Source organism: Girardinichthys multiradiatus, chromosome 17, assembly GCF_021462225.1.
Source record: "Girardinichthys multiradiatus isolate DD_20200921_A chromosome 17, DD_fGirMul_XY1, whole genome shotgun sequence".
Classification (NCBI taxonomy): domain Eukaryota; kingdom Metazoa; phylum Chordata; class Actinopteri; order Cyprinodontiformes; family Goodeidae; genus Girardinichthys; species Girardinichthys multiradiatus.
The window spans coordinates 16,627,757-16,655,751 of record NC_061809.1 but is presented as its reverse complement, the minus strand read 5'-3'; the positions used below and the strand labels follow the sequence as shown (position 1 = coordinate 16,655,751).

Sequence of the window (27,995 nt, the reverse complement as noted above, 5' to 3'; positions counted from 1 at the left end):
AATAATAATTACAATGCACCAGCTTCAGCCTTTTTTTTTTTTTTTTTTTTGCTTTTTCAACTAAAGGGAAAAGAAAAACAAAAAACGTTAAATTAAAAAATGAGACTACAGAGTAAACCGCCCGCCCCCCCTTCCCACCGCAGCTCTCCAAAATCAACCCAAAAAAACTCTTAATCAGATATGTACACCCATATTCATAACCAAAAGCAAAAAATGACACTGACAGGCACCTTCAGTTAGGCAAAACCGGCACGTTTGAAAAATAGGAAAGAAAACATTGCCATTTTTTGTAAAACCTTTGTGTAGATCCACGTAAAGTGTATTTAATTTTCTCAAGCTGTAAAGAAAACATCATATCTTTAACCCACAGAGATATTGAGGGACATTTATCAGACTTCCAGTGTAACAATAAAGAACCTCTAGCGATTAAAGATGAAAAAGCAATAAAATCCTTTTGAGCAGAATTTTGTGCTAAAGTAGAGTTGAAGATACCAAATATGGCCACAAATGGACAAGGTTGCCAATTTACTTTAAGAACATAAGAAATAATTGAAAAGTAACTAGATCAAAAATGATGCAATTTAGGACAGAAAAAGAACATATGGCCAAGATGACATGGAGAGCCTTTGCATTTATCGCATGTATCCATAACGTCCGAGTAAATCTCAGAAAGCCTAGATTTTGAGAAATAAACCCTATGTACAACTTTAAATTGAATCAGACTAAGATGGGCACAAGAGGAAGTCGATCGAATTCTGTCAATGGAGTTATCCCAGAACTCTTCGCTCAGCTGGATTCCCAACTCATTATCCCATGCAATTTTAATTTTAACACTATAATCAACCCTTAGAGTTAGAATAAAATTATAAATCTTTGAAATCAGGCCTTTCTGAAGTGGATTATATGCAATAATTTTTTCCCAGGGCTGTTCAGGGGGAACATAAGGGAAATTTGGGAAACATTTAGAGGCAAAATTCCAAATTTGTAGATAACGAAACAAATGTGTACCAGGTAAATTATATTTGGAAGTCAAATTAGCAAAACTATCAAATACCCCTGACGTGAATAGATTTCTTATTTGTTTTATACCTCTAGCATACCAAACGGAAAAAGATTTATCCGAAAGAGACGAATCCGAGGAGGGTTCCCATTCCAAATAAGTTTAAAAGGAAAGTCAGCGTGTTGAAGACCACAAGCAGCAGTATTTATAGGAAAGCATTCACTTTTCTCCAAATTCAATTTATAGCCTGAAAAGGAGTTAAACTTATCTAAAATACGCAAGACATTGGGGATAGAAGTAGCTGGATTGGATACATATAGCAACAAATCATCTACATATAAAGACAATTTGTGTTCTGTACCATTAAAATCCCACCAAATGAGGAGGATGCACGCAATGCGATGGACAAAGGCTCAATTGCAATGGTGAAAAGTAAAGGCGACAGAGGGCTGCCTTGGTGTATTCCACGACCTAGAGGAAAATAATCGAAGTATATATCATTGGTATGGACACTAGCTTTGGGAGATGTGTAGAGAAGACGAATCCAGAAAACAAGTTTATCACCAAATACGAACCTCTTCAAAACCACAAACAAGTATTCCCACTCCACCCTGTCAAATGCTTTTTCAGCGTCGAGGGAAATTACTATTTCGGGTAGATCTGAAGAATGCTTTGAGTAGATTATATTAAAAAACAATTGACGCCCTTTGACAAAGCCGTTTTGCTGTTAAATATTTTTCTGGAGAAAAGTTTGAGCTTTTTGGCTTCTATGACATGAAGTATGCTTGATGGAGTTCAAGTTGGGCGTTCAAACCGAAAAACACTATACTACCTCTCAAGCATGTTGTTGGGTAAAATAATGAAGGACTACGGCCAAATACTTTCACTTCATCTGCAATCAACAGCTGGATGGTTAAAACTTTCACACAACATGGATCCATGGATCCATGTCCATCCAAACCAGTTTTGCATCTTAATTTAAGATTCTGGATTTATCCTGATATTAGGACTTTTGAAAATGTATGCACTATGCTTAAACGCCAGGCCCATGTCAGGAAACTAACCAGTTTTTACAAGCTTTATCGCTGCTTATGAGAAGAGGAGGAAAAAGTAAAAAGGAATAAAAAGAAAAAAAATCATTTCTAATGAGAAGTGTGGTCGCATAATTAGCCAGAAGGATTCAAGAAGTGTGCTAATTGTGAGAATCCTCTGGGGGTATTTGCCTTAATATTAGTGGAGGTCCACCCAATTCCTCTTTCTTATAATTCATTTAAGTTGTTTGTTGTATAACAAGCCCACTCAAAAAAATAATGGTTAAATGCATTATCTGGACCTGTATAAAATGCTTGTAGTGAATTTTAATACAGATGTACAGTATATCAAAGAAGAAAGCATGTAATTTTCTAAAGCACACCTTTTATCTGGATGTTCTTGTCCTTCCTGCACGTTTCTCAGATGGAGCAGGCAAAGCAGGAGCTGAGCCGTAAAGACAGCGAGCTGTTAGCTCTCAGGACCAAACTGGAGACTCTAAACAATCAGTTTTCTGACAGCAAACAACACGTGGACGTACTCAAAGAGTCACTCACTGCCAAGGAACAGAGAGCTGCCATACTACAGACTGAGGTAAACCTTGTTTTTCCAAGTATCACAAATTACCTAAAATCTGTGTGTTCATTTCCACGGACTGTTCTTGTTTGTACCCAGGTGGATGCCTTGCGTCTTCGTCTGGAAGAGAAGGAGTCTCTCCTCTCGAAAAAAAGTCAGCAGATGTCAGAGCTGACGGAGGAGAAAAGCACTCAGCAAGGAGAGATCAGTGATCTCAAAGACATGCTGGATGTTAAGGAGCGCAAAGTTAATGTGATACAGAAAAAGGTGGGAAGCTTCATCTTATGTATCCAACTAAGTCATTTTGAGTGTGGAATGGAGAAAATTTTACTATAAAATTCAGACTTGTGCACTCAGGTCTCGTTTCTAAATATCAATAAAGTTGAAACATTCATGTCCATGATGAATTTTAGTAAACGTTTGATACAATTTGCTCAACATGTGAGACAGAATTGGAATACAAGCTTTTGTGAACAGATTACAGCTTTTATCTAAGTTTAAAATGTTAGAAAGATTGAATTTCTACGTTTTTTTCATGCTGTTAGAAATCTCCTTCAGAAAAATGTTGCAGTCCATGATTGGAACCACTAGATGGGGGTGTCGTACAGAGTACAGTTTGGACGTTTTGTGCGTTACAGAAAGGTGTCATGTTTGAGAGGATCTCTGGGAATACTGTTTCACAGTCACTCATAATGATATGTATAAATATATATTGTTTTATAAAATATTCCAAATTATAGTAATTAGGCAGGTGGGTAAAACAGGTTTTGGAAAAAGAGACGCTGTTCACTTTTTTATCATCTGTCTCTTTATCTTTTTTGTGTTTTCTTTAACAAACCCTTCTCCCTTGCAGAACAATATGTCGCATTGTAAAAAATGTGTGGAGATAATCTATAAGGACAATCAAGCAGGCAGGCATAAAGCAGAGACAGGGAGGGGGAGGAGAGAGACATGGTGTGTTTAAAATCCGATGCATACTAATGACTTCCTCTTGTTTAATAAATGATGACCTCTGCTGTCTTCAAAAAGAATACAGTTCGGAGCAGGCGAGAGAGAGAGAAATCCTGCTGTTTCCTGCTCCTTGATTTCCTCGTTTCCTCTCTCTATTCCTGCTTTTAGTTTTCCACCCCTTGCTGTGTTTTAACTTGCGCTTCTTGTAAGTAACTTACCGCAAACCCACGGCCAATTAGTAGTGAAGGTATCCGTGTAATTTCTTATCTCCTTTGGACTGAAACAAAAAAAAACACAGACGCCGTTTCTATATGTATATAAGTATGGTGCTCATGTACTGTCGAGATCAAAGAGTCCCACAGCCTCTCAATGTCATGTGTGAGGGCCCCTCTGTGTGTGTGCATGAGTGTGAGAAGGAGGAGATGTGTCAGTCAAGCTGTCAAGTTAACAGTTTATTAATGAGCTGCTGGAAATGTTTTACTGTATGAACACACACACACACACACGCTTGCTCTTTTCTCTTCTGGAAATGTGCATCTCTCACCTGCAGAGGAGCCAAAGGTTGCACATCATGCTGACTTTATTTTCTTCTCGTTTTTTGAGTGATGCTGTCATTTATTCTGGATAGAAGAGATGACAGTTAGAAATGAAAACAGAATTTCTGCACATCTACCAACCAGATTTACATATTATATGACACAACATAAATACTATTTAGGAAAGAATATATTACTTTAGTGTTGCACCTTTTGCTTATTATATTCCTTGTTTTCAGACCACATAGTGCCTCAAAGTGTTCATATCCTTTGAAATTGGGTATGATAAATTTTGATGTATTTGATTTGGGTTTTATTGAAAGAAGCACATAATTGTGAAGAGTAATCAAAAGGATACATGTCAATTCTGCTACCTTTCCCTACTACTTTATGTGGTATTTCTCTAATAGCTCTGCACATCTGGAGGCTGAAAATGTCACGCCGTTTTCGCTGCAAAATACCTCATGCTCAGTTGCTTTTGGTGGAAAGTGTCTGTGAACATCCATTTTCAAGTCTTATAATATATTTTTAATTTGGATTTAGGTCTGGACTTTGACTGGACCATTCAAATGCATGAATATGCCCTGATCTAAACCCTTCCATTTGTAGCTCTGACAGTATGTTTAGGCTTGTTATTCTGCTGGAAGGTGAATCTCCACCCCAGTCTCAAGTCTTTTGCAGCCTCTAAGGTTGTCTTTCAGGATTTCTCTTTTTAGGTGGATGTCCACGTCTCAGCTTGCAGGTGTGCCATACTGTTTTAATTTTTGGAGCATGGGTTGAGATGTTCAAAGCTTGAGGTATTAATTTTCCACAACTTAATCCCTGACCTGTCTGATCTGTTCCTTGGTCTTCATCATGTTTGTTAACTAATGTTCTGCAGGCCTCACAAAATGGCTAAATTTAGTCTGATTTTCAACAGGATGATTCATAACATTTCTTTGTCTAATAAGACAAAATACTGAAAACTCAGAGGGTATGAATCCTTTTGGCCAGGTATTGTATCTCTCAGCTAGGTGGTATCTAGTAGTTTAGTGTTTTAGGGGAGAATCAATCTTTTACCAAAACATAATTAGAACACACAGTAAGACGGGTTGAGAAGGGATGGAGGAGGCGCCAGAGGTGAAAAGTGTGTATTTGGATTGAGGGTTAAAAGAAGCAAGGCAGAGGTATTTTATATGAAACACTACCTCTCAGCCTTATTTGTGTACCTGAAACATTCAAACAGAAAAAGCCCTGTTTTATTTCATATAGTTGTCAGAAATTTTTGTGTTTGTTTTTTTAACAGAAAATGAATTTGCTTTGAAATGAATTTGAGAGGATGGGAGAAGAGAAACAAAAAGTGAAAGTTACTATAAAAATAATTTTTGAGTGCATAGCTTACAGTTTAGTTATATGCAGTACCTCGTCTTCTCCTCATTTGATAGTGAAACATAAACCAGCTGTATTTATGCCTCTTCAACTTTTTGTAATTTTGTCACGTTACAACCAGATATGCTGAGGGCATTTTATTGGGATTTTACATTTATAGACCAACACTATTAGCATATAATTGTTGCAACTCTTTGACTATATATGTTTGTTCATTAAAGTTCTCTAACAAATGACATGCCGTTTTAAAGAAGACTAACTGTGAGTTTGTTGATTTCACATCAAAATATGGCTGGTAAGTGTAATATATTGCAAAATGTGTTTTATTTTTCTGTTTAATTTAAATTCAAAAAGTGGAGGCAGGTTAAATAATTAGCACATTTCTAATCAGAAGCGTTCAAAATACCTATGAGATGAGCCAGTTTGGCTAGTTTTCTGTAATTACAATCAACAATGGCCTGTTGTGGTAAAATATATTTAAAGTGAGCTGAGCAGATTTTACAGGCTGCTCTTGCAAGTAAATGTAGTATATTGTCATTAATGTTAATTATTCAACTCAGTGCAAAAATTAAAAGGTATGCTAACCAGGTTATTAGCATATTGCTAATTGTGGATGTACAAGTTCCCCAAAAGAAGCTATGCTAGTTTGGCTAATTTCTCTTTTGTGTTAAAAAAAGCTTTTTTAGTACATCTTATTTTCTTATTAAAAAAAACTAAACGTTATAGTTTTGTTAGAAATTAGCCATATTAGCTTATGTCTTTCCTGTTAATGTTTCTTCCTGTGATTTATTTTGAAAACTATTCAAGCTCTATACCTGCCAACAAAATATCATAATTCAGTTTTTATGTACCTTTATTTAAACAAACATAATAACAAAATTAATACCTTTATGTGTTTTGCCTCGTGAATACAGACATAAAACAGCGTTTGTAGTTTTTACTTCATTTTTCAATTAGCCATGCTAGCTTGTCTGTTTGCTGATGATGTTGGTTATGTTAGGAACTTTTGGAACCCATACCCGTGCCAAATAGCCTAATTCTTCACATTTAGTAATGAAATATGCATCAAAACTAGTGCAGCTGATGAATGTTTCTCTCTACAGATAGAGAACCTCCAGGATCAGCTGCGGGATAAGGAGAAACAGCTGAGCGGTCTGAAAGACAGAGTCAAGTCTTTGCAGACGGACACGTCAAACACAGACACCGCACTGGGAACGCTGGAGGAAGCTCTGGCTGAGAAGGTACACACACAGATGCACGTACACAACTACACGAACACCCACCGCTGGTCAACCTCGGGTCAGCGCCAGAGCAAAGTTACATTAATAAAAGCTTTATGAGCAAAACCACCGACCACCCACATGTTGACCCGGTGACTTGAAATAAATGGAAATAAACCAATAATTACACCAGCTTTCATATTATTAAATTATTCACAGGCTGTTTTTATAAAACACAAGGAGCCGGCCGGCATCCAGCCACATGGCTCAGATTTACTCATTGATCACTGTTTATGTGTGAACATTCAGGTTCAAAACTGTACTGAAGTTCAGGGTTTATGGCTCCGCAGGCAGCTTTTTCAGGGGACAGGACTTTAATTCTCAGAAACTAAAACCAGTGACATTTTAGCTTTTATTATTGTGCTCTTCCAGACAATTATTTTATTAACCCAATCTTCTTGGGACTTGCTTACACACACAGGAAGCAGGGTTTGAATTGACCAGTGACTAATATTCATGGTGTCGGTGAGGTGTGTGATTGTTGGCAGGATGACACAGTTGACAAACTCCTGCTTCACAACCTTCCTACGTTTTCTCTCCATTTCTTCGCTGCTTTCTGATGTGTCCTGTTTTTAGATTTAAACCTTTCAACATTTATTCTCTTACCTTTGTTAGTGTGCACTCTCTGGGTCTTTGCACGTTTTTGAGGTGTGTGAACTTTTGTGCTTTTCTTTAAACTGACCGCTGTGTTATTCTGTAGCTATAGAGATCAACTATTCTTTTTTAGTGCTTGTGAATTTTACATCTTGAGCCAAAGCACATTACGTGTGTAAAATCACCGTTGGCTGTTAGATCCTGTCAAAGTTGCCATGTACATAAAGTTTAACGCGACAGTTATTAGTACAGAAACTTGATATTGAGTGACTGTGAATGCCTCTTGGAGAGTATTAGGTGTTTTATTCTCTTTTTCCATGGCTCCTTCACATTGTCTACTTTCTTCCTCCCTCCTCTCATCTTCCTCTTTCTTGAATGGGTTGTGCCTTTTTTTTACTTTGTTCTGTTTCTGCTTTTGTTCCTTTTCTTTATTCAGGAGCGGATTATTGAGCGGCTGAAGGAGCAGCGAGAAAAGGAAGAGAGAGAAAAGGGAGATGAGATGGAGACCAGTAAGAAAGAGCTGAAAGAGTTGAGAGAAAAAGTCTCTCAGTTGCAGGCTGAGCTGGCTGACCGCGAGGTACAGTCACCACAAACATGTTGATTATAGTCAGAAAACATCAGAATAAAGTGCTATTAAATTTTACTCAAACATATTTAATGTGTCACAGGAGAAAGACCTTAAATCCCTTTTAATTGTATGTAATGCCCAAGCCACAGCTAATGGAAGCAATAATGTGAGCTGATGTTTTCCAATAGTGACCTTTGTGAGCTGTACAGGACTGTTGAGTAAAGCCAGAGAGGTAGAAAGAGAGTGATAAAGCATTTTCTGGCTCCATTTTCCTTGTTTTCTTTCTACAACTGTTGGGCAGCACAGTAGGAAAGTTAAAGCTAGCTATTTCAGGAAGACCAAGCTTAATTAGAATGATCAGATTTTCACTAAGTTTCGCTGAACAGTTTTATTTTTATGAGAGTAATAACCAGAAGTAAGGTAGTCAATATAGAAATGCATATGTGAAAACATTCTATCCAAAGATAGAATTGTAAATTTGAAAGCATATAAATAACTCCATATACAGTAACGAAAAAATAAATTACAAGTTCTTCAGAGGCCAGGTTCTGAGGATATAATTCGTCAATTGTGCAAATACTGATAAAAGAGTCTGAGCTAAAAAACAAAGACAAGTTGGAAAAGCAGTGTGTAGAAACATTAAGTGCACAACTTTATTGAATAGCTTGTAGAACCATCTTGTGTTGTTTTCTGTATAACTTTAACAGTTCCTCAGATGTTTGTGAAGAAATTTAGGCCCACTCTTCTTCTCAGCATTGCTTTGGTATATTTGCAGGCATTTGATTTTGCACTGCTATCTTTAGTCAATAAATCAATATAACTTAACTTTAACTTATTTCTAGAGCATCTTTCATATGAACAAGTGTAACACAAAGTGCTTAGCACATGTTAAAAATGGAAAATCACCCCGGAAGTTGTCAAAATACCTACATTAAGGAATAAACTATAGAAATTATTAGACAAATAAACAAATCAATTATAGGGTGACGAAGGAAAAAAACTAGAAAATGTTAAAAGACACTGAAATTCTAAAACATAAACCATAATACTAGACATAGGTCCTGCTGCTGCACTTTAGCATGAAAGCAATAATTGACTGTCACATTTTACTTGTGTTAAAAGTGCTCATCTTCTTTTGTAGGCTCAAAATCAAAATGATGTGGCAAAGTTACTGCTGTCAAATATTTCCTTTGAAGAGTTAACATGAGAACTGCTGTTGTGAAAAGTCTTTTTTTAAGCTAATTTTACTGATTTTGGGACCATAAAACTTGCCAGTTTGTATTGAAAAATACACAGAAAATTTCCCAAGAGAACACGCATTCCTTTCTTCACTGCCAGGCGCAGATGTGAGGTTTGTCTGACAACACCAGTGTATACACAAACCTAAATATACTCTGAGTAAGCAGGGAAGGTTTCTCTGACCAAAACCCAGTCAAACATGATGATCTGAAGTCTGAAGTTGGTAAGGTCAGTCATGGGTGAAATTACACGTCTGAGCATCTCTCCTTCTGGTCCTGTTGGTTTCTGTTTCACTGCTTCCACCAAAAGAGGAAAAGCGAGAAAGGAAGAGGAGAGAGAGCGATTTTACGGATGGAGGGATTGAGCCTAAAAGTGAGAAAAGAGACAGGTCATGGGAAATATTACAACCAGCAGGGGACAGAGACAATTGTATAACTGTGGAAAAAGGATAAATGCATGTTAAACCACTTGACTTTGGGCTAAAGGGGCAAGACAGACCCTGGCCATGTCACAGATTCAGACAACCATTGTACGGTCACACAGTTTAGAAAAACTAATGAACCTTGCATGCATAACTGAGGACCGTGAAAGGAAATTGGAACACCTGGAAAAAATCCATCCGGCGACAAACAAAGCATGCAAATTTCATTCTGAAAGTCCCCAGTTAATGTTCCACCTTCTTGTTGAGAGACGCTGCAAGGAAATATGCAGGTTGTGATATTTTTATAAGTTAAAATGTTTCCAGGCATAAACTATTTTGTTGTTTGTACTACTAGCTCTTGTGAATGCATATACTCTCTAATAGAAGAGGCCAATATGTATTGATATACGGTGCCTTTGAAAAGTATTCACACCCCTTGAACTTTTTCCTGTCACTTTCACGTTCCAACCATAACATCGATATGTTTAATTGAGATTTCATGTGACTTTAGTGAAGAAGCAGCATCGTAAAGATCTAAGAACACACTGGACAGGTCTTGGGTAAAGCTGTGAAGAAGTTTAAAGCAGGGTTTGGGCATAAAATAATATCCCAAGCTTGGAACATCTGAAGGATACCTGTTCAATCACATGGTAATAGAAAGAGTTTGGCACAAGAGATGGCCTTTCTTCTAAATTAAGAGCATTACTAGGAGAAGTAGCCAAGAGGCTCATGGTAACATGGTAAAGTGGGAGAATCTCTACCGGAAATATGTGAAGGAAGGTGCTCAAGTCCCACGAGACCAAAATATAACTTTTTGACTTAACTGAAAAAAGTAACACTGCGCCTCACCCTGAGCAAGCCATCTCCATGGTGAAACGGCAGTGGCAGCATCTTGCTGTACACAGGCTTTACTTCAGCAGAGGCAAGGAATCTGTTCAGAGATGATTAGAAGATGGATGAAGCTAAATTCACTGGAATCCAGGAAGAAAACCACTTTTAGTCTGCAGAAAACTGAGACTGGGGCGTAGGTCCACCTTCCAGGACTATAACCGTAAACATTAAGCTAAAGTTACAATAGACTGGTTTAGATCAAAGCATCCAGATCTAAATCCAGTTGAGAACCTGTGGCAAGACTTAGAAATTGCTGTTCACAGATGTCCTTCATCCAGTATGAATGAATTTGAATAACGTTGGAAAGAGAAATGGGCAAAAACTTTCAGTCTTTAGATGTGCAAAGCTGGTAGAGACATACTCAGACTCGCAGCTGTAAATGCCACAAATGAGGGTTTTACAAAATATTGACGGAGCAGGGCTGAATGCTAATGTGCACCAATCTGTGATTTTTATGCATAAAAGACTTTAAAAACCACTTATTGTTTTCCTCCCTCTTCCCAATTATTAACTACTTTGAACTTTTGAACTACTACAGTCTTGTTCTAGAACATAAAAGGCAAATAAAATACGTTGTCTTTAGTCTTAGGTTCTAATATGGGAAAAGGTGATGATGTTCAAGGGGCATAAATTCTTGATTTGCAAGCTTAAGCTGCTCTCCTTTGAGGTGGAAAATAGATCTTTTTCTGCTCATCATTGCATGTTGCTTACTGTTAGAACAACTTTAAGGATGTTTTCAACCAAAAATATCTTTTTAAGATTTAATACATCCTCTTGATGAAGTCATCATTGTTGCTCTTCATCCTGGTTATTATTTTACTTAGACCTCAGTATTGGATCTGAAAGAGAAGGCCTCGTCGCTTGCATCCTCAACACTAAAGAAGGAAAACAGGCTGAAAAGTCTAGAAATCAACCTGGAACAGAAGAAGGAAGAGTGCATCAAACTGGAGAACCAGCTCAAAAAGGTTAGTAGCTACTGGCCTAACAATGAAAGAAGATAAGGTTACAGTTTTCTTTCCTAACTTATTTTTTCTTGTTTCAGAGAGAGAGATAAAATGTATTTGCACGTGGGTGTTTGTGTGTGGTTGCATATCAAATATCTTTTCCCTCACAGCAGTCTTTAAAATGTGCGTGTGTGACAGCCTGGTGACAGCCTTGCAGTCATTTTCACAGACTCGAGAAGACAGCCCCACCATCACACCCTGTGTGTGTTTGGCTGTGTGCGTGTGTGTGTTAACAGAAATGTGAGAAACAGAGAAAAAAGGAATATGTATGAACGTGTCAGTGCATCTGTGGTGTTTCCCCTCATCAGCTTTTATTTCTTAGTCTCTTTCTTTCCTTCCCCACAATGGAGGGAGAAAAGATGCGTGACTTTCTGTTGTATTTCTTTCCTCCAACAAGATCTTCATATATCGTCAGCCACCCAAACATTTCCTCTCCACATAAGGAGCTGTTAAAATTGCCGTCCACTTCCAAAACTAATAGGGGTTTATGTATTGTGGGACCAAGGCGTGCACACACACACAATGTCAGTCTGTCCCAAGAGCAACATTTGCTTCTGGGAAAACACACAGCTGTTCTAACCTCTAAGCTGGTTATAACCTGTTTTATTTTTCTTTGTTTTATCTATTTTTTTTCTGCAACCAATTTTCTGTTCCATCGGTTTAGCCAAGCAAAAAACAAATAAAGACAAAAACCACTTCAACTGACTACAATTTGCCCTTTTGAATTTAGAAATATTATCATGTCCATCACAAGTAAAAAAACAAAACACTGAAGCTTTCAGCTTTTATGTGTTTGAACTTAGCTCAACTAGACGACTCTAACAATTTTTCAGACTAAATATAGCAAACTCCACAGTTTTTGGTGTGGAGCCCTGGTAAAAACGTGGACAAAGCCTTAAAAATGAGTAATATCACACTGAAAAATCTTAACATTTATTATGAGTCAGTTTTTTTTAGCAAATTCACCAATCATTCATATTATTGCCCCTCAAATAATTCCCTATTAATTGAATGTAACTTATGTATTTTTTCATTTATGTTTAATGTTCCTGTTTGGTTTATCAGAGCCAAGGAATCTTTATTTCATAACTCATGACACTAATTTCTCTAAGGCATCTTCAAAACAGGAAAGACAAAACCTGCCCAAAAAGTAAGAAGTCAAGAAATGCCTGCTGTAGAACTTTCTTGCCTAAATCTTCAATTTAACATTTAAAAAGTGTTAAACAACAGGATCTGTGAACCAGCAATGCCAGATGGGGAAGCAGGTCTGGTTTGCCTCTGCATATCGTGAAATAATTTTAGGGAGGTAAAAAAAAGCTCACTCGTAGAGAAAAACTGCATTTTTTCTTCACTTTGACATAATGTTACTACAATAAAACATTCAGTTTTATTACTCTGCTTATCTTTACATAAGGTGTAAATAACAGTGGAGGACTCTGTAATTGCTCTTCAGTCTACAGATTTTTTACAGATGGTACACATACTTTAGAAAAGACTATATGGAATCTATATGGAAATAAAAGCCTCATTAATCAATGTATTCAATTTGTGATGAGCAAATGTTGATGGATAAAAGAGATGATTTATACTGTTTTTTTTGTTGTTTTTCTTTTTATTAATTTAAACTTTATTTAACGATAAAGCCTATTTAGATTAACTCTTTTTCAAGACAGAAAAGTAGTTGCACCCCATAGTTAGGAACACTCCCAGTGAGACTGAAGCCTTTTGTTTTGGTAAACTACAAAGATTAATCTATTACCAATGTGCAAAAGTACAGAAAAATCCTGGGTAATCTAAAGAGAAGACCAACCGCTTAATGGTCTTAAAAATGTAGTCACATAAGAAATTAATTTACCCTGTATAGGTTAACACAGTTACAGTATACCAGTGCTGTTGTCTACTTAGACTTAACGAGGGTAAAGAAACCAGATTATAAAGTACACCTTTAACTGTTCTCTACAGTAAATTTCTCCTGAGATAAAAAACTATGAAACACGAAATCCAAGCCATGAAGTTTGAAGGACACCGTGTGCATTTAAATGATGTCTTCCTATTGAAGAACATGAAAAAATGCAGCCTGGACAACTTTTTCCAACTGATAAATCAAGACAGGCCTTCCTTTGTTAATAAAAGCCCATTTTAACTTTTAGCTTTTTTTACTAAATGCTCATTATGAACTCTGAAAGAAGGGCTGTCATCACTATTATATGTAGAATGTTACTCTCTTCTAGAGAAGAAATACCAACACTGTCTGATATCTGGAAGACCATCCATCCATTGTCTTCCACTTATCCGAGATCCGGTCACAGGGACAACAAGTCCAGGAGGGAATCACAAACATTCCTCTCCCCAGCCGTCCTCCAGCTTATTCTGGGGGAACCCAAGGCATTCCCAGGCCAGACAGGATATATAGTCCCTCCAGCAAGTTCTGGGTCTTCCCCGGCCGGGGCCTCCTCCCAGTAGAACGCGCTAAAAATACCTCTAAAAGGAGGTGCCCAGAAAATCATTTCGTCTGCTTGTTTCCAAGTGAACACACTTTTATCCAACCCATCCAGTGAGTAGTTGAAAGGCAGCTTGAAACACGTCAACAAGCTGCCTCAGAGTAGAACAAACAGGTTAAAGTACAGTGCGATATGTTTAAGGGTACATTTTAGCTATAGGAATTATCTTGCCATTGTTATTAACAAAACTAAAATGAAAAATAAAGCAGTCTTGGGGGACTCCTTTAAATTCTTGAGAAAACTGGATTTCCATCCTCATGCAAAAATGCAAGCTATATACTCTATGTTGCTCTATGTACCTAGCAAAGTTCGGCTTTAGCTTTGCACCTGCTTGCCATCCTTTTAACATTGGCAACAAATGACTCACTGCTGGAGGAACTTTAGTAAGTCTGGCTATTAATCTCCAGTATCAAAGCAACATTTTCAGTGGCAACAACATTTAACTGCTGACCACACCGTATACAATAATCTACTGCTTAATGCTTACCATATGGTAAAAATCCATAAACAAATCATAATCCAATCCAATCAGTCCAGGAACATTTAAATCAGCAGCTCAAGGGATTTCAAGCTGCGTCTTTTATCACTTTCTGAAGCTACCAGCTGTGCTTTACTGCTAACACTGGGTTGTATTCAAACAGGAGCAATATTTGCAGATTTAGGTTTAGCTGTGTTTTTGTCCTTTCTCAAAGCACTGCTACAAACTGTCTTTTATTATTAATTTGATAATTTGTGGAATTGAAAATCTGAGGAAGCTATTCATGCTGCCCTGCACCATGAAAAGCTTTTCCTGGACCATAGCAAGGGGCTTCGTTATGCAAATATGTTGACTTCTGATCCCATCCAAACATTTAAATTACCCCGAGACTTAGCTGTGTTTCTTGTTATTTTTTTTTTTTGCTATTTAAAGCATTTTGATACACTAACATGAAAAACCAAGAATGTGAAATGAGCCAACATTTTAAATGTCCATCAGCAAGTTTCTAGCAAGACTAGCTGGTTGCCTGACCACTCTTATCAGAAACTGTACTCTGCTGAAATATTTTTTCCCTGGCACAGACCCAGCTTTCAAACATAGTCCATACATTTTTAATAAGGTTGAAGTTACAGCCACTGAGGAAGCCAGATTTCACCATTACAAAGCTAGTTATGATGTATCTTCAATAACACTGAGGTGAAGATCAAAATATTTAGCCACAGTGACAAGAAATATGTTTGGAGGAGTCAAGGTGAGGCTTCAAGTTAAGATACCTTTACGAACTGTCAAGCATGGTAGTGGCAGTGTCATGGTGTGGGTGTCAACACTTCAACGTCACCTCAAATCCAAACTAAACAGTGGAAACTTTGATACATCTGGGTAACATGCCGACCACCCTGACCTCACCTCTGTTAAAAATATGTAGATTCTGCTTAAAAGTCAGGTTTGTGCAAGGAAACTCCTAAGAACTCATAGGAACAATTAAATATCCAACCAGAATTACACCAGAAGATGGCTGATGCTAAAAAAGTATGTGGTTTAGGTGCTTAGTTTGTTTGTAGAATTAGAGGAATTCTTGTTTTTTAAATACATTGAAGGTGTTTGTTGTTTTATCGTTGCTCTGTTCATCCTTAAATGCCCAAAAAATGTAATATATAGGTTTAAAATTTTTTGTGAGTGAATGTAAAAGTTTAACTGGCACTGAATGAGAACATAAGAGTAAAGTGACTCCTCACTTGTTATGATTTTTTTTATTTATAGCTCCATTAATCCCCTGAGGATGTATCTTTTTCACCTCCAGGCACACATATTGGACCAAGCACATTCATTCTAGGCTGAATGTTGTTGGTCCTATTATTTTGAAAGCCAATGCTTGGTTTATTTTTAATAATAATTTCTGTTGCAGGCTCAAAGTGCAGCGGCAGAGTCCCAGGCCAACGCTGAACTGACTGAACGTATCTCGTCCCTGGAGCAGGAAGTGACCCGGTGCAGAGAGGAGGCTGGGAAGGCGCAGTCTGAGGTGGAACGACTTCTGGAAATCCTTAGGGAGATGGAGAATGAAAAGAACGACAAGGAGAAAAAGATCCATGAATTGGAGAGGTGAGGGAGAAGAATTAGATTAGCTACAAAAACAAAATCTTTTCTAACGCAGTCCTAAAACCTTTTCTTTCCTGTTCCAACATAAAAGTATGAAGGAAAAATTGGTTAATTGAAAAGGATTGGCTTAATTTGCCATTTGTTCCTCGTCTGCCCAACATAATGCTTGAGTTTAAGTTGATCTTCCCGGTATCAAAAACTCATTATTTATTGCTCACCACCTTCTTTTTCTCCTTCTCTCTTTCTCCTTTCCTTTTCACGCCAACTTTCAACTCTTCTTCTCATGTGTGTGTGTGTATTTGCACTTGTTAACAATCATATTGCTTTTCATTTGTGTGAGTGTGTTTGTATTTCCTTGTGTGCGTGCCTGGGCTCATCACACTTCAGAAGCCCTTCAGCTTCTCATCTGTGGCGTTCGCAGCAGTCGCAAAAACAGGCCCCTCCCCCAGCTGCCTCTCAGCAGCCAATGGGGGGGCTGGTGTGGGACTACCTGGGCACGTGAGTGGCTGGTGGCCCCTGTCAGTTAGCTTGAGACCACTGCACGATAACACTCACTGTGCCTGTCAGGGGATTAGATATAAGGGCACAACTATTACAATCGCCCATGTGGAAAAGTCCTTGAAAAGCTGTTATGCTATAGCTGGACGCAGCTTAAAGTAACATAACTACAAGTTGTGATCCTACAGAGCCTGGCAAAAGTGCTAATACCTGTTAGGACATTAAAACTACACACATCAATGCATTTTATTTGGATTTAATGTGATTGACAACAAATGGTATAGCATAAATGTAAATAAAAAGCATGTATGGCAAAATCTTTTTAAAAATAGAAATCTGAGTTGCGGTTTATTTAGCGGTGTCCGATTACATGGGTATGAATACACATTTTGTGTATTAATTTGTAAATTAAAATTTTTTTTCCTTCCAATTGACAATCATGGAAAGTTTGTGGTTTTTAATGCAACAAAATGTGGAACAATGCAAGGGATGTGAATATTTTTGCAAGCCAGTATAGATCATGTACGTATCTGTAAAGTCATTGTGAGGCTCCATCTTACACATTTATTGTTGTAATCAACCAAGATTAAACTGGCAGTCATTTATTATAGGCTGCATACATTTTTTAAAGTAACATTTAAAATGACATATGTGTCTTTTCCACATGGGCAGGGCTCAGTATGCTCACTACTAATCACCAACAAAGAGTTGTAGCATTGGCTCATAACTCACAAATCATGCTTTATTTCATACTGGACAGTTATGTCTCTCAAATCCCGAAATTGGACTCACTTGCACTCTGACACACACAACACATTAGCAGAGGTTCGGCTCGTCTGTTACTGCAGCATGACAAGCCAAAGAGCTCCAAAGAGTTTGTAAAATGAGGCGCAGCCTCTGCACTGCTGTTGCTGCACGGCCTGACACTCTTTTAGCCTCTGTTCCTGTCAATGATGCAACTCTTTTTATTTAGTTTGCGGTTCAGTTTTGCTTTACTTTCAGCTGAGGATGCCTGACTTGCAGAGTTTAACACACTTTTTTTTTTCTCTTGCATTAGGAATCTAGAATGTTCACTAATATGTAATTTTTATGCAGCTACGAACTACTGTTTCTAACCACTTTCCACTGATGTATGTCATTTTGAATCAATCACACCTGTACTGTCTTCCAGAATACTTTATTTCTACCTTATTATCAAGTCTTGATCTGTTTTTCCTTCTGTCTGTATCCGACTGTGTTCTTGGTCTCTCTTTGCTTCCTGTCCTAACAGTTTTTATTTGTGTCCCTCAATGTTTTGTGTTTGTTTTAGATGTTTTTTTAAATGAGAGGGAAAACATTTTTTAGCTTTATTTTTGGTCATGTTGGACCTTTTTTTGTTTCCTATTGTTGCATCATGGAATACTAAAAAAGAGTTAACAGCTAACGCTATCATGGAGAGTTTAAAAAAAGCTTCATCCATCCATCCATCCATCCATCCATCCATCCATCCATCCATCCATCCATCCAAAACAAACTAGGATCTCTGGAAATCTACTTTTGAAAAACAGACATGGAAAATGTGTTGTAGCCGTATTTATGGAATAGATTATTCATTTTGTCGGCATGCACCTTTTGACATTGAATGTATGCCCTGTGAGAGAACAGGGACATAACAGAAACACCTAATAAACACCTGAACTGTTTAGGTTGTTTTAAAGATATACACTGGCAGATAGAAATACATCTTAATTGGATATAGCTGGGTAGCAGTATAAGAGGATGTTTTCACTTTTTAAAAAAACGACATAATTTGTTAATGTTCCAACACAATACTATTGAAGCAGACTGAAGCAAGCTCCAGGACAAAAAATGTCCAGAGAATAACTCAGGGATCCAGCACACTTTTTAAATTCACATTCATTTTTATACTTTTGAAACTGCTGTGTGCTTATTCTGCAGATTGGGACTCTGATGAAAACAATGAGCTCAGAAAGCAAGTGTGAATTTGTCTAATTAAATTGAATGAAATCAGTCAGTTCCAGCCCCCCTTTTAATATCTGCAAAGTTAAATTTGCTTTCACAGCCTTCACTGTAGACTATTAGGCGTGTAGGGGAGTAAACCAGAATAAAAAAGGTATTGTGACCTTTTAAACATCCTCTCATACAACACATTCCCTCATCTGACAGATTTTTAGAGTTTTAAATATATTGTTTTAGTTAATATACAAGAACTAAATGGTAAAGGTCATTTTTATCTCTGGCTTCACTGGCTGGTTATTTATACAGACATAACACAGTTGTGTAGATAATTTAGGTGTGGTCACCTGAAAGAAAAGAAAAGCCAGTTCTTCACAAGGATAGTTTTATCTAAAACCATCCAGAAAAGGCTTCAGGGTTCATACATAGTATTAACAAGTCTGGGAAAATAGACATTTTGCTTTTTCAGTGTAGAAAGAATATTGATAATGAAAAAAATCCAAATCAATAAATCATTGCTTATTCAGCTGCTAAACAATAAATGTTCTTTTTTTTAAGTTAGTTATAATTAGATGGTATCTTTTCTCTTTCTCTTTGTTTTACAACATCACTCCTTGAGTTTAAAGTTTTAGCATTCTGTATTTGAATTGTTGGAGTTTTTTTAAAAAACCCACAAATTCAGTGTCTTTCAAAAGCATTCATCCGCTTCAACTTTTTCACATCACAAAGACAAACTTCAATGCATTTTATTTTGATTTTGGTTGACACACAAAGTAGTAAATAATTGAAGTGGAGGAAAAACAAAATGTTGTGAGCATTTGTAATTGGGCGCTTTGAGCCAATATTTTGTTGAACCACCATTCTCTGCAATTAGAGCTGCAAGATGTTTTAGGGTTTGGGTGTTTTTTAGGATCAGTTTTTGCCCATTCTTCTGTGTAAAATATCTCCGGCTTAGGTCTGGACTTTGACTGGGTCATCCTAAAAGATGAATATGTTTTGATCTAATAAATTTCATTGTAGCTTTTGCTGTATGTTAAGGGTTGTGTTCCTGCTAGGTGAACCCCTGCCCCAGTCTCTATGCAGCTTCTATCAGGTTTTCTTCCAAGATTGCCCTGTATTTATCTACATTGATCTCCCCAATTACTATGACCACCTCCCCTGTCCTTCCTGAAGAAAAGCTCCTCATAGCATGATGGTCCCGCCACCATGTTTTAACTATTGGGAAAACTTTGTTCAGGCTGATATGCAGTGTTAATTTCCACCACATATAACATTTTGTGTGTTGGCCAATATGTTTAATTTGTGCTCTGATCTTATCTGACCAGAGCAACTTTCTGTCGTTTCTGGAGTGCACAACAGACAGCTGTCACCTAAGCTGTGGATCTCTGCTGCTCCTCCAGAGTTACTTTGGGTATTTTTGCTGCTTCTCTAATGAATGATCTCCATGCCCAGTCTGTCCATTTTGACATGAAAGAGTGAACAGCGCTCAGTGAGATGTTCAAATCTTGGGATTTTGTTACGCACTCGTTCATGCTCGTTTATACAGATATCTGGCTCGTGTAACTGTTGAGCTGTTTGACAAAGTGAGCCAATATATCAACATGTTATCCCTACAGAATCCCTGCAGATAGTGATTTTTTTATATCAAACATTTTTTAACCCACCGGGCCTGACTCAGTAACATTACATGTACAAATAGGGAATTTATCCATAGCTTTTGAGGAAATAATGATTATTTGCCTGAAAGGTACCTAACAGGTATGTCAGAGGATAATAGAAATGCCTCTGGCCTGCTCTTAGCCTGGCCAGGCTGGGGCTGACTCTGGGCTATGAGTGAACCGCGGGAACATGTCTAATAAACAGCAGTAGTTTAAACAAGAGAGCAACAAGAGTAAAAATGTAGACTTCTCTTTCTCCTCTCCTGTAAATCTAGCTCTAGTGGTACCAGATTATTTATTTCAGGAACTGGAATGGTAATTGGAGCAGACTAAAGTGACTTCACACTGAGGGGAAATGGAGCAGAAAATTTGCCCCTATGGCCAAAATAAAGGATTTGGAAGAACAAGTGGAAAAAAGATAGAGGGAGAGCAGCAGGGGAAGTCAGAGGAAGGTGGTAGAGGAAGAAAAACAGTAAAAAAGTCATTTATTAATGGGTGGAATGCAAGAAAACCTGAAAGGGTTGGGAGAGATTTGTACCTATAAACCAAACTAATGAGAAATTGGCAGATTTCATAGCTGTGTTGTTCTGTAATGGACAAATTTCCCTCTGCCACATTGTCATTAGCATGTTCTCAACTATGAATTCATGCTGGAATTAGGGTTGTGCCAACTTAAGCATGTGAACCATTTTATGGACAATGGAAAAGTCCTTTTTTTAAATTTTCACATTTTTATACCTTGAAAGTTGCATGGAATTTGTTAAAAACTGCAGATCTGCAGGGTGCATGCTGTCAGTGTAAGAAACTCAATAACTAGACCAGTCCATTCAAGGAACAATAACAATGAACTTGGACCCATCTCATGCTTTGATTGGCTAATTTACTGCAGTTTTATTGGCGTATAAGTAGTTTAAGGAAAGCAGGGCTCCCATTACTTAACTTTAATTTACAAAATAGAGCAGAAACCATCTTAGTGACTGCCTGCCTGCCTGCCTGTCTGCCTGCCTGTCTGCCTGCCTGTCTGTCTGTCTGTCTGTCTGTCTGTCTGTCTGTCTGTCTGTCTGTCTGTCTGTCTGTCTGTCTGTCTGTCTGTCTGTCTGTCTGTCTGTCTGTCTGTCTACCTGATTGTGTCTGGCTCCCTGTATAAATGTCCGTCAGCTGTCTTTTTTTGGTTAATGATGTTTCTCTGTCAGGTCTTCTGTCTTTCCTGTTCTTTGAAGATTGATCAAGCCAGCTAACCCAGTGCTCAACTTGTCTTTCCCCTCAGTCACCTTTTCCTTTTCCTTCTCCCCGTCTTTCTTTTATCTTTATGATGCCACGCTGTTCGCTGCGCTACCCAGTCTTGCCTCAAGGTTAGTATCGCATGCCTATCTTTCTTCTTAAGCCCGTCTCCCTTCGTTTTTTCATCTCTCTCCTTCATTGTCGTGCAGTGTGTCCTTGCATCTAGACACTCCTTCAGTCTGTCATAAACTCCGCGTCTAAGAATTCTCATCATGTCTGTCTTTGAGGGAGACACCTTGACTTTGTCTTCACTCTCTCTGTCACATCGCCGCCTCTTCGAACAGGAAACATTGTTTCTTTCTTTCTGTCTTTGTTATGTAACACCTCTGCTGGTCCCTTCACCATATTAGTATCTTAACATTATTGCCAGCAGTTTTTAAACAAATTTAATTTGAAAGTACCCCAGTCTTTGACTTTGTGGACATTCTTGAAAAAAATCAATGACTCTGTCTATTTCAAACATTAATTAAGCATTGTGTTGTTTTTCCAGTGGATTTTACCGTTACACCACAGCAATTGCAGATTGGCAGTGTCAAAATCTAAAGCTGCTGTCACAATGTTTCTTTTCTTGCCATGTATGTTGGTGTATCTTACCATACTTCTTTTATGGGTCTAAACATAAAGAAATATAAAACAATGAAGTGCATTTTGTAAAACATCAAGTCCTATCACATTTTTAAAGTACGGTATGTGTATTGCGTATGATGTGGCCCTGCTTTGTATAGTTCATGTCTATTAGGATGAGGAGGTAGAGTTTAAGATGCCTTGCAATCTGACATGGTTCCCGTGGTCTTTGAAAGAGAAAACAGGCCCACAGCATAATAGATCCTCCACCATACCTAACAATGGGCAAAGGATGCTTTACCATTTATTCATCCTTTGTGTCATTTACATCCGCCTGAGGTGTTTCTTGGAGAAAAGCTCCATCTTATTTCCATTTCAGCAAATCACGTTGTTCCATTTAAAGTCCCAGTAGTGTTTTGCTAACTCCACATGTTTATGTTAAAATCTGTTATTGTGTCACAATGTGGTGAGATTTGGTGAGGCAACATTTGCCATGACATCATCTACTAAATGTTATTTTTGTAATACATAATGATCATCAGACCATGTCTGACTGAAAGTTCAATACCATACTTTAAAATATACTATAACTGCCCCCAACCAACAGCTCAATTACTCAGGAAAGTGGGTCAACTCCCCTTCTATGTTAGCCACTCCAAGCAGAAAGCATGCTAAAGTGAATGACTCTTCATTAGTGCATACGGAGCATCTGCATAATTTAGCATCGCATTAACTAACGTAAATAATTATGAAGTTCTTAAATTGTTTTCCAAATTTTTTTCATCACATGTAAAATAAATCTGGTGTAGCCTGCTTAAGCTTGAATTCAAATGTTCCACATTATCAAATGTGTTGAAAGGCTATGCTTGAGGTATTTACTTACTGCACCTATTTTCATACATCATTGAAACAGAAGTTAAACTGATACCCAACATTGTAAAACTCATGTAAAATCTAACAAATCTTCAAACTAAGCCTGTCAAGTTGCTTGATAGGATATAGTCAACCCTTATAGTCACAAGTGTTAAGAGTCCAGATAAAAAAAGAGCTGCTACATCCAGGTGATTAGCGGATACTTTTGGATGTATGATTGTGAGCAATTTTCATGGTCAAATTTCTGGTACAAAGATATATAAAAAAGCCAGTTTCTAAAACACAACATTTTCCATTATTTGGTCCTACGTATTAAAGTCATCTTATTGACATGCCGGAAAAGTTTTGTTGCTGCGGACTGCCAAGTCAGCTGGGTGAAAGAAGGATATTACAACTTCTCCTCAGTTGCCAGACAATTTCACACATTTTGAACATGTTTTTGGTCACACAAAATTGACAGTCATGGTGTAAAGACCTATAGAGCATCAGTCTTATTAACAGCTGGAGAGCTACGTGCGACATGTCTGTTTAACAGCCGACAGCACGCTGTCTGCCTGAGCAGACAGTTTGACCAATTAATTTTAAGGAATGCAAAAACTTAAATGTACATTACGATTGCAAGTTGTGACATCTCCATTCTCCAGCTCATTAGAGTGAAGAGTTCAGTTGAAATGAAAGCTGGTAAAATCGACTCCATCTGTAATTTTTGTCTGTCTAAGTGAACTGGTGTGCATTATAGGCCCGTTCATGATTTATCATCAGACAAACTGTTACCTATTCATAAAAACAGGGTTACATTTTCTGATTTAATAAATGCTTGATGGGGCTTTCGGATGACTAGGTTTGTCCAGCTGGACTCCCCGTTAGCTTGTCTAGTTGTCAAGTCCTCATCAATTTGTTGTGAATTGGTTTAAAGGAGGTCACTATGGTTATATGTATATTTATAGCATGACTGTAATTTTTTTTATATATTTAAAGTAGGTTTTTAGGCTTTCTTGTCTAAAGATACTAAAAGATTCACAGTAAGACTGATTTCTCTGTTCTGTACAGAATCTCCATGCTAAAGGGTGAATTATCTTCCTTTTTCTGATCTACATGTTATTTATAAAGATACTTTTATATAACAGCATCATTTACAGCTAAAAGCTACAAGCTTTCATTGACTTTTAGGTTCCCCTATCTGTTTTCCAGAGGTCACTGTTGTAATGAGATTTCAGTATGCAATATCTGGGGTCTGAATAGGCTCCAATTTAATAGACATATCAAAATCATATCAACTTTCTGACCTACACATTGCTACAAACAGCATAATAACCACTTGTTCCATCTGGTTTTTGCAGAAATCCACTGGTCTGAGTATTTTGTGCACTCAGATGTGTTGTTAAATCTCCACAGTACCAGCTCTTCCTTTGCTGTTTCTTTCTTTCTTAACTTCTAAAGCCCTGAATTCCCTGGCATCTTGTCTGCCTTTTCATTGCTAGTTTTCTGCAGCTTTGTGATTCTTCTATAGAAAGAGAGAAAACAAACAAAAAAGTTAGTACTATCTCGCTGTCTGGTAGATGACAAGACTTTTTTTTTCCTTTTCTGTATTTTTTATTTCTTGTTTTGATCTGAGCTTGGGAAGTCTGCAAACATCTGACATCAAGGTTTTCAGAGCTTAAAATGGGATTGCAGGGTTTCTTTTTGTTTGTGCGCCTGTGTGTGTTTGATCTAGTGGAGGTCCTGAGCATTGAGGTTGTGCAGGGATTTGTCAGCCAGTGGGTGACAGGAAGAAAAGGCACACTCATGCTATCACAAGCAAAGCGTAATGCATGTTTTGATTTTTTTGTGTTGTGTTGTGTTGTTTTGCACACAAGCACCGGATCACACCTGAGAAGAATTTGACAGCAATTAGGTGAAAGTGCTGAAAACTGCTGAAATTTCTATCCTTACATTCACACATTCTTAAAGAATGTAAAGAAGCTTTTGTTGGCTTAAAATAAAAATCTGTACCACAATTTACTCTGGTTATTGCTACTATTTTTATTTTTTGCAAACTGATAAGTACTTCGGGATCATTTAATATTTTGCTGCTCTTTGTTTTAAATATTTAGCAACTCAAGCTTTCTGTCAAATGTGGACACCCTCATTATTCTATAAAGTACATCTTTTTGTTCTATTGTTTATTCTCAAAAGTTTGTCAGTATGAATGAATGTCATTTAAAGATAGTCCACGAACTTTTTCATTTTTACACAGCTTGTTTTCAGTATCGAATGAAGGTTGAAGGCACATACAGTTATTGTCTACCCCAGTGAAGACGTGTAAAGGGCCCTAAAATAAATGTATCTTTTATTGCAGTAGCATATTCCCACCAGTAGAAAAATCATAAGCAAAATATTGCTTTCTTCTCTGGTGATTCATTCGTGGATTGATTTGTCCATATGTTTTGGATCTTAATCCTCTTGAAAGACTCATCTTGTGGTGTGGCCACAAGATGTTTATTTAAATGTCCTGGTAATTTAAAGAGTTTAAGATGCCTTGCAATCTGACGCGGTTCCTGTGGTCTTCGAAAGAGAAAACAGGCCCACAGCATAATAGATCCTCTACTATACCTAACAGTGGGCAAAGGATGCTTTTCCATTTATTCGTCCTTTGTGTCATTTACATCCGCCTGAGGTGTTTCTTGTAGAAAAGCTCCATCTTAGTTCCATTTTAGCAAATCACGTTGTTCCATTTAAAGTCCCAGTAGCGTTTTGCAAACTCCACATGTTTAAGTTTGAGCCAAACAGTTGGCTGGCATGTACATAGATAGGGTCTAATGATTGCCAATACTCGCTGCAGTTTTCTAACGGTACATTTTAGCGATTTTATTATCTTATTTAGCTCCCATACAATGCTTTTCATTGTGCGTTGAGGCAAGGGAAACTTGGACCCTCATTCAGCCTTGTTTTTCACAATTACAGTTGTTTCAAACGTCAAAATTAATAATACTTGCATTTAGGCAAGCAACTGTTTTGTTGTAGACATTTCTTGACTGATAAAGATAAACACAAGCCTGCTTTACTTATGTAATGTTTGCTTATTTTTCCAGTTTTGCTGAATAGCTCAAAGAAATTACCTTCTCTGTCATATTTATACCCCAGAAAAAACAGAAGTCTATACATTGATCACTAAGTGGAAAATCTGATCAGCTTAAAAAAATGTGTTGTCTTCATCGTCGTCTTCCGCTTCATTTGGACCGGGTTGCGGGGCAGCAGAATCATAAGAGACACTGAGACTTCCCTCTTCCCAGACACCTCCTCCAGCTCCTCCGGGAGGAGCCCGAGGCGTTACCAGGCCAGCTGAGAGAGTCCTGTGTCGTCCCCTGGGCCTCCTTACGGTGGGACGTGCCTGGAACACCTCCCGAGGCAGGCGTCCAGGAGGCATCCGGTATAGATGACCGAGCCACCTCAACTGGCTCCTCTCGATGTGGAGGAGCAACGGCTCTACTCTGAGCTCCTCACGGATGGCCGAGCTCTTTATCTATACGGGAGTGCCCGGCCACCCTACGGAGGAAGCTAATTTCAGCCACTTGGATCTGGGATCTCGTTCTTTCGGTTATGACCCAAAGTTCACGGCCAAAAAAAGTATGAATTTTAAAAGTTGATTCACTTACATTTGTTTTAAAGGGGGTGCTAGGGGTCCCAAAGAATGTGGCACTAATGATTGAAAGAAAAACAGTTAGTTATGGGTGCCAAGTGGCACAAGAGCACCATACGGAGGCTACAGTCCTGCAGCTGTTCCGGGTTCGATTCCCAGCCCGGGGCATTTGCTGCATGTCTTTCCCTTCTTTGGCCTTCATCCCTTTTAGCTACCAATGAATAAAGGTGATTAGTGCCACAAAAAGCTTTTTAAAAAACAAGTTATTTTTCATTATAGCAGTCTTTCCTTTCCAAACTTAAGGCTAGTGTGAGTTAGTGCTACCACAATAAAAGATCATTTTTAAAGATTTTCCCCATCTTTACCAGAGTTGCCAATAAATATGGCCAGCACAGCATGACTTTTTGAGCTCACGAATTTATTTACTCTTCATCTCCTTCTGAGACATTTTCTACAGTCTTTAATCAGTTTATAATGCAATGTTTTCTTTCTTTACTTTAAAAAAACATCAGGTTTATTACCACACTTGATAATTGGAAAGACATATCTATTATGTTTTTAATTATGTTTTTAGTCAGTTTTTCAGCGTTTTTTTAAGGAAAACCAAAATCATATTTCCTCCTCTTTTTTTCAAAGGAAATACTGAGTTCCTCGTGGTGAAAGGAAATGTTTGATGTTAATTTTGGGCAACTACTAGCAGTAAACATACATGAGGCCCACAAGCATTTTTTGATCAAATATTTATACAGGAGTCCAAATGTAATATTAATATCACCTTTATGTGGCACCCTGAGTATGAGCAGCATGCTAATGAGGGAGATTGGAAAGTTTACTGAAATGTCTCAGATTGCACGTGGGTTTTCCTTCTAATTATAAGCAATAATTTAAAGTTTTCTTTTCAGAAAGTTTAAATCAAGTTTAGTCTGTTTTTTTTAATGTTTTTGGATATATTTGCAAGTAGTTCAAAAGTGTTTTATGTGTGTTTTGGAGGGGTTTAAAAAAGAAAATCCGAAAATCAAAATGTTGTTAACAAGTATACCTTTGTGCGTTAATCTTAGCACATAATATATATTTACAGAGGAGGCCATCTTGTTTGTACAGTATGTGTTTACACCTGTGTGAATCTTGGCAAATAGATTTTGGGTGTTTGTGTTGTGTTATGCATCCATTCGGTTTGTGTGTGTGGTCCAGCCCAGAGAAATTCACATCATGTGTCAGGGAATGTTTAACCATGCACGTTTGCTCTGTGCTTCTATTTCCATGTCGTGTTTACAGCGTCGCGGTTAGACAAACTCTCCTGTAATTCCGGTTCCTCCGGCGATCAGCTTCAGTTCTTTTGCAGGAAGAAAGGAGGAGATATTTTACATATTTAAACATGTTTGAATGGCAGTGGGGCCACAGCCCAACAGGGCATTGGGTTTAGAGAGCAGTTTGTGCAACCTGAAAGAACAGCTACAGTGAAAGTTTACTTTTGTCAGTCAAGTGTTCAATGAAAACTATAATATTCCCCTTTT

At 37.7% G+C, this 27,995-nt stretch overlaps 1 protein-coding gene across 9 annotated transcripts in view; it reads left to right on the top strand.

Moving 5' to 3' along the window:
- LOC124883020 (ELKS/Rab6-interacting/CAST family member 1-like) overlaps positions 1 to 27,995 on the top strand; it is a 175,988-nt gene that overhangs the window by 43,792 nt on the left and 104,201 nt on the right. For 3 of the 9 annotated variants that reach the window (XR_007042066.1, XM_047389831.1, XM_047389830.1), the window contains 8 exons: positions 2,456 to 2,623; positions 2,705 to 2,872; positions 6,564 to 6,701; positions 7,771 to 7,911; positions 11,278 to 11,418; positions 15,842 to 16,035; positions 16,420 to 16,530; positions 21,485 to 21,496. Coding sequence is in view for 6 of the 9 variants with exons in the window: in XM_047389831.1 (XP_047245787.1) it covers positions 2,456 to 2,623; positions 2,705 to 2,872; positions 6,564 to 6,701; positions 7,771 to 7,911; positions 11,278 to 11,418; positions 15,842 to 16,035; positions 16,420 to 16,530; positions 21,485 to 21,496 (1,073 nt within the window). In the remaining 3 variants the exon portion in view is untranslated. The remainder of the gene's footprint in view (positions 1 to 2,455; positions 2,624 to 2,704; positions 2,873 to 6,563; positions 6,702 to 7,770; positions 7,912 to 11,277; positions 11,419 to 15,841; positions 16,036 to 16,419; positions 16,531 to 21,484; positions 21,497 to 27,995) is intronic. The other 6 variants (XR_007042067.1, XM_047389835.1, XM_047389833.1 and 3 more) reach the window with 2 other exon arrangements.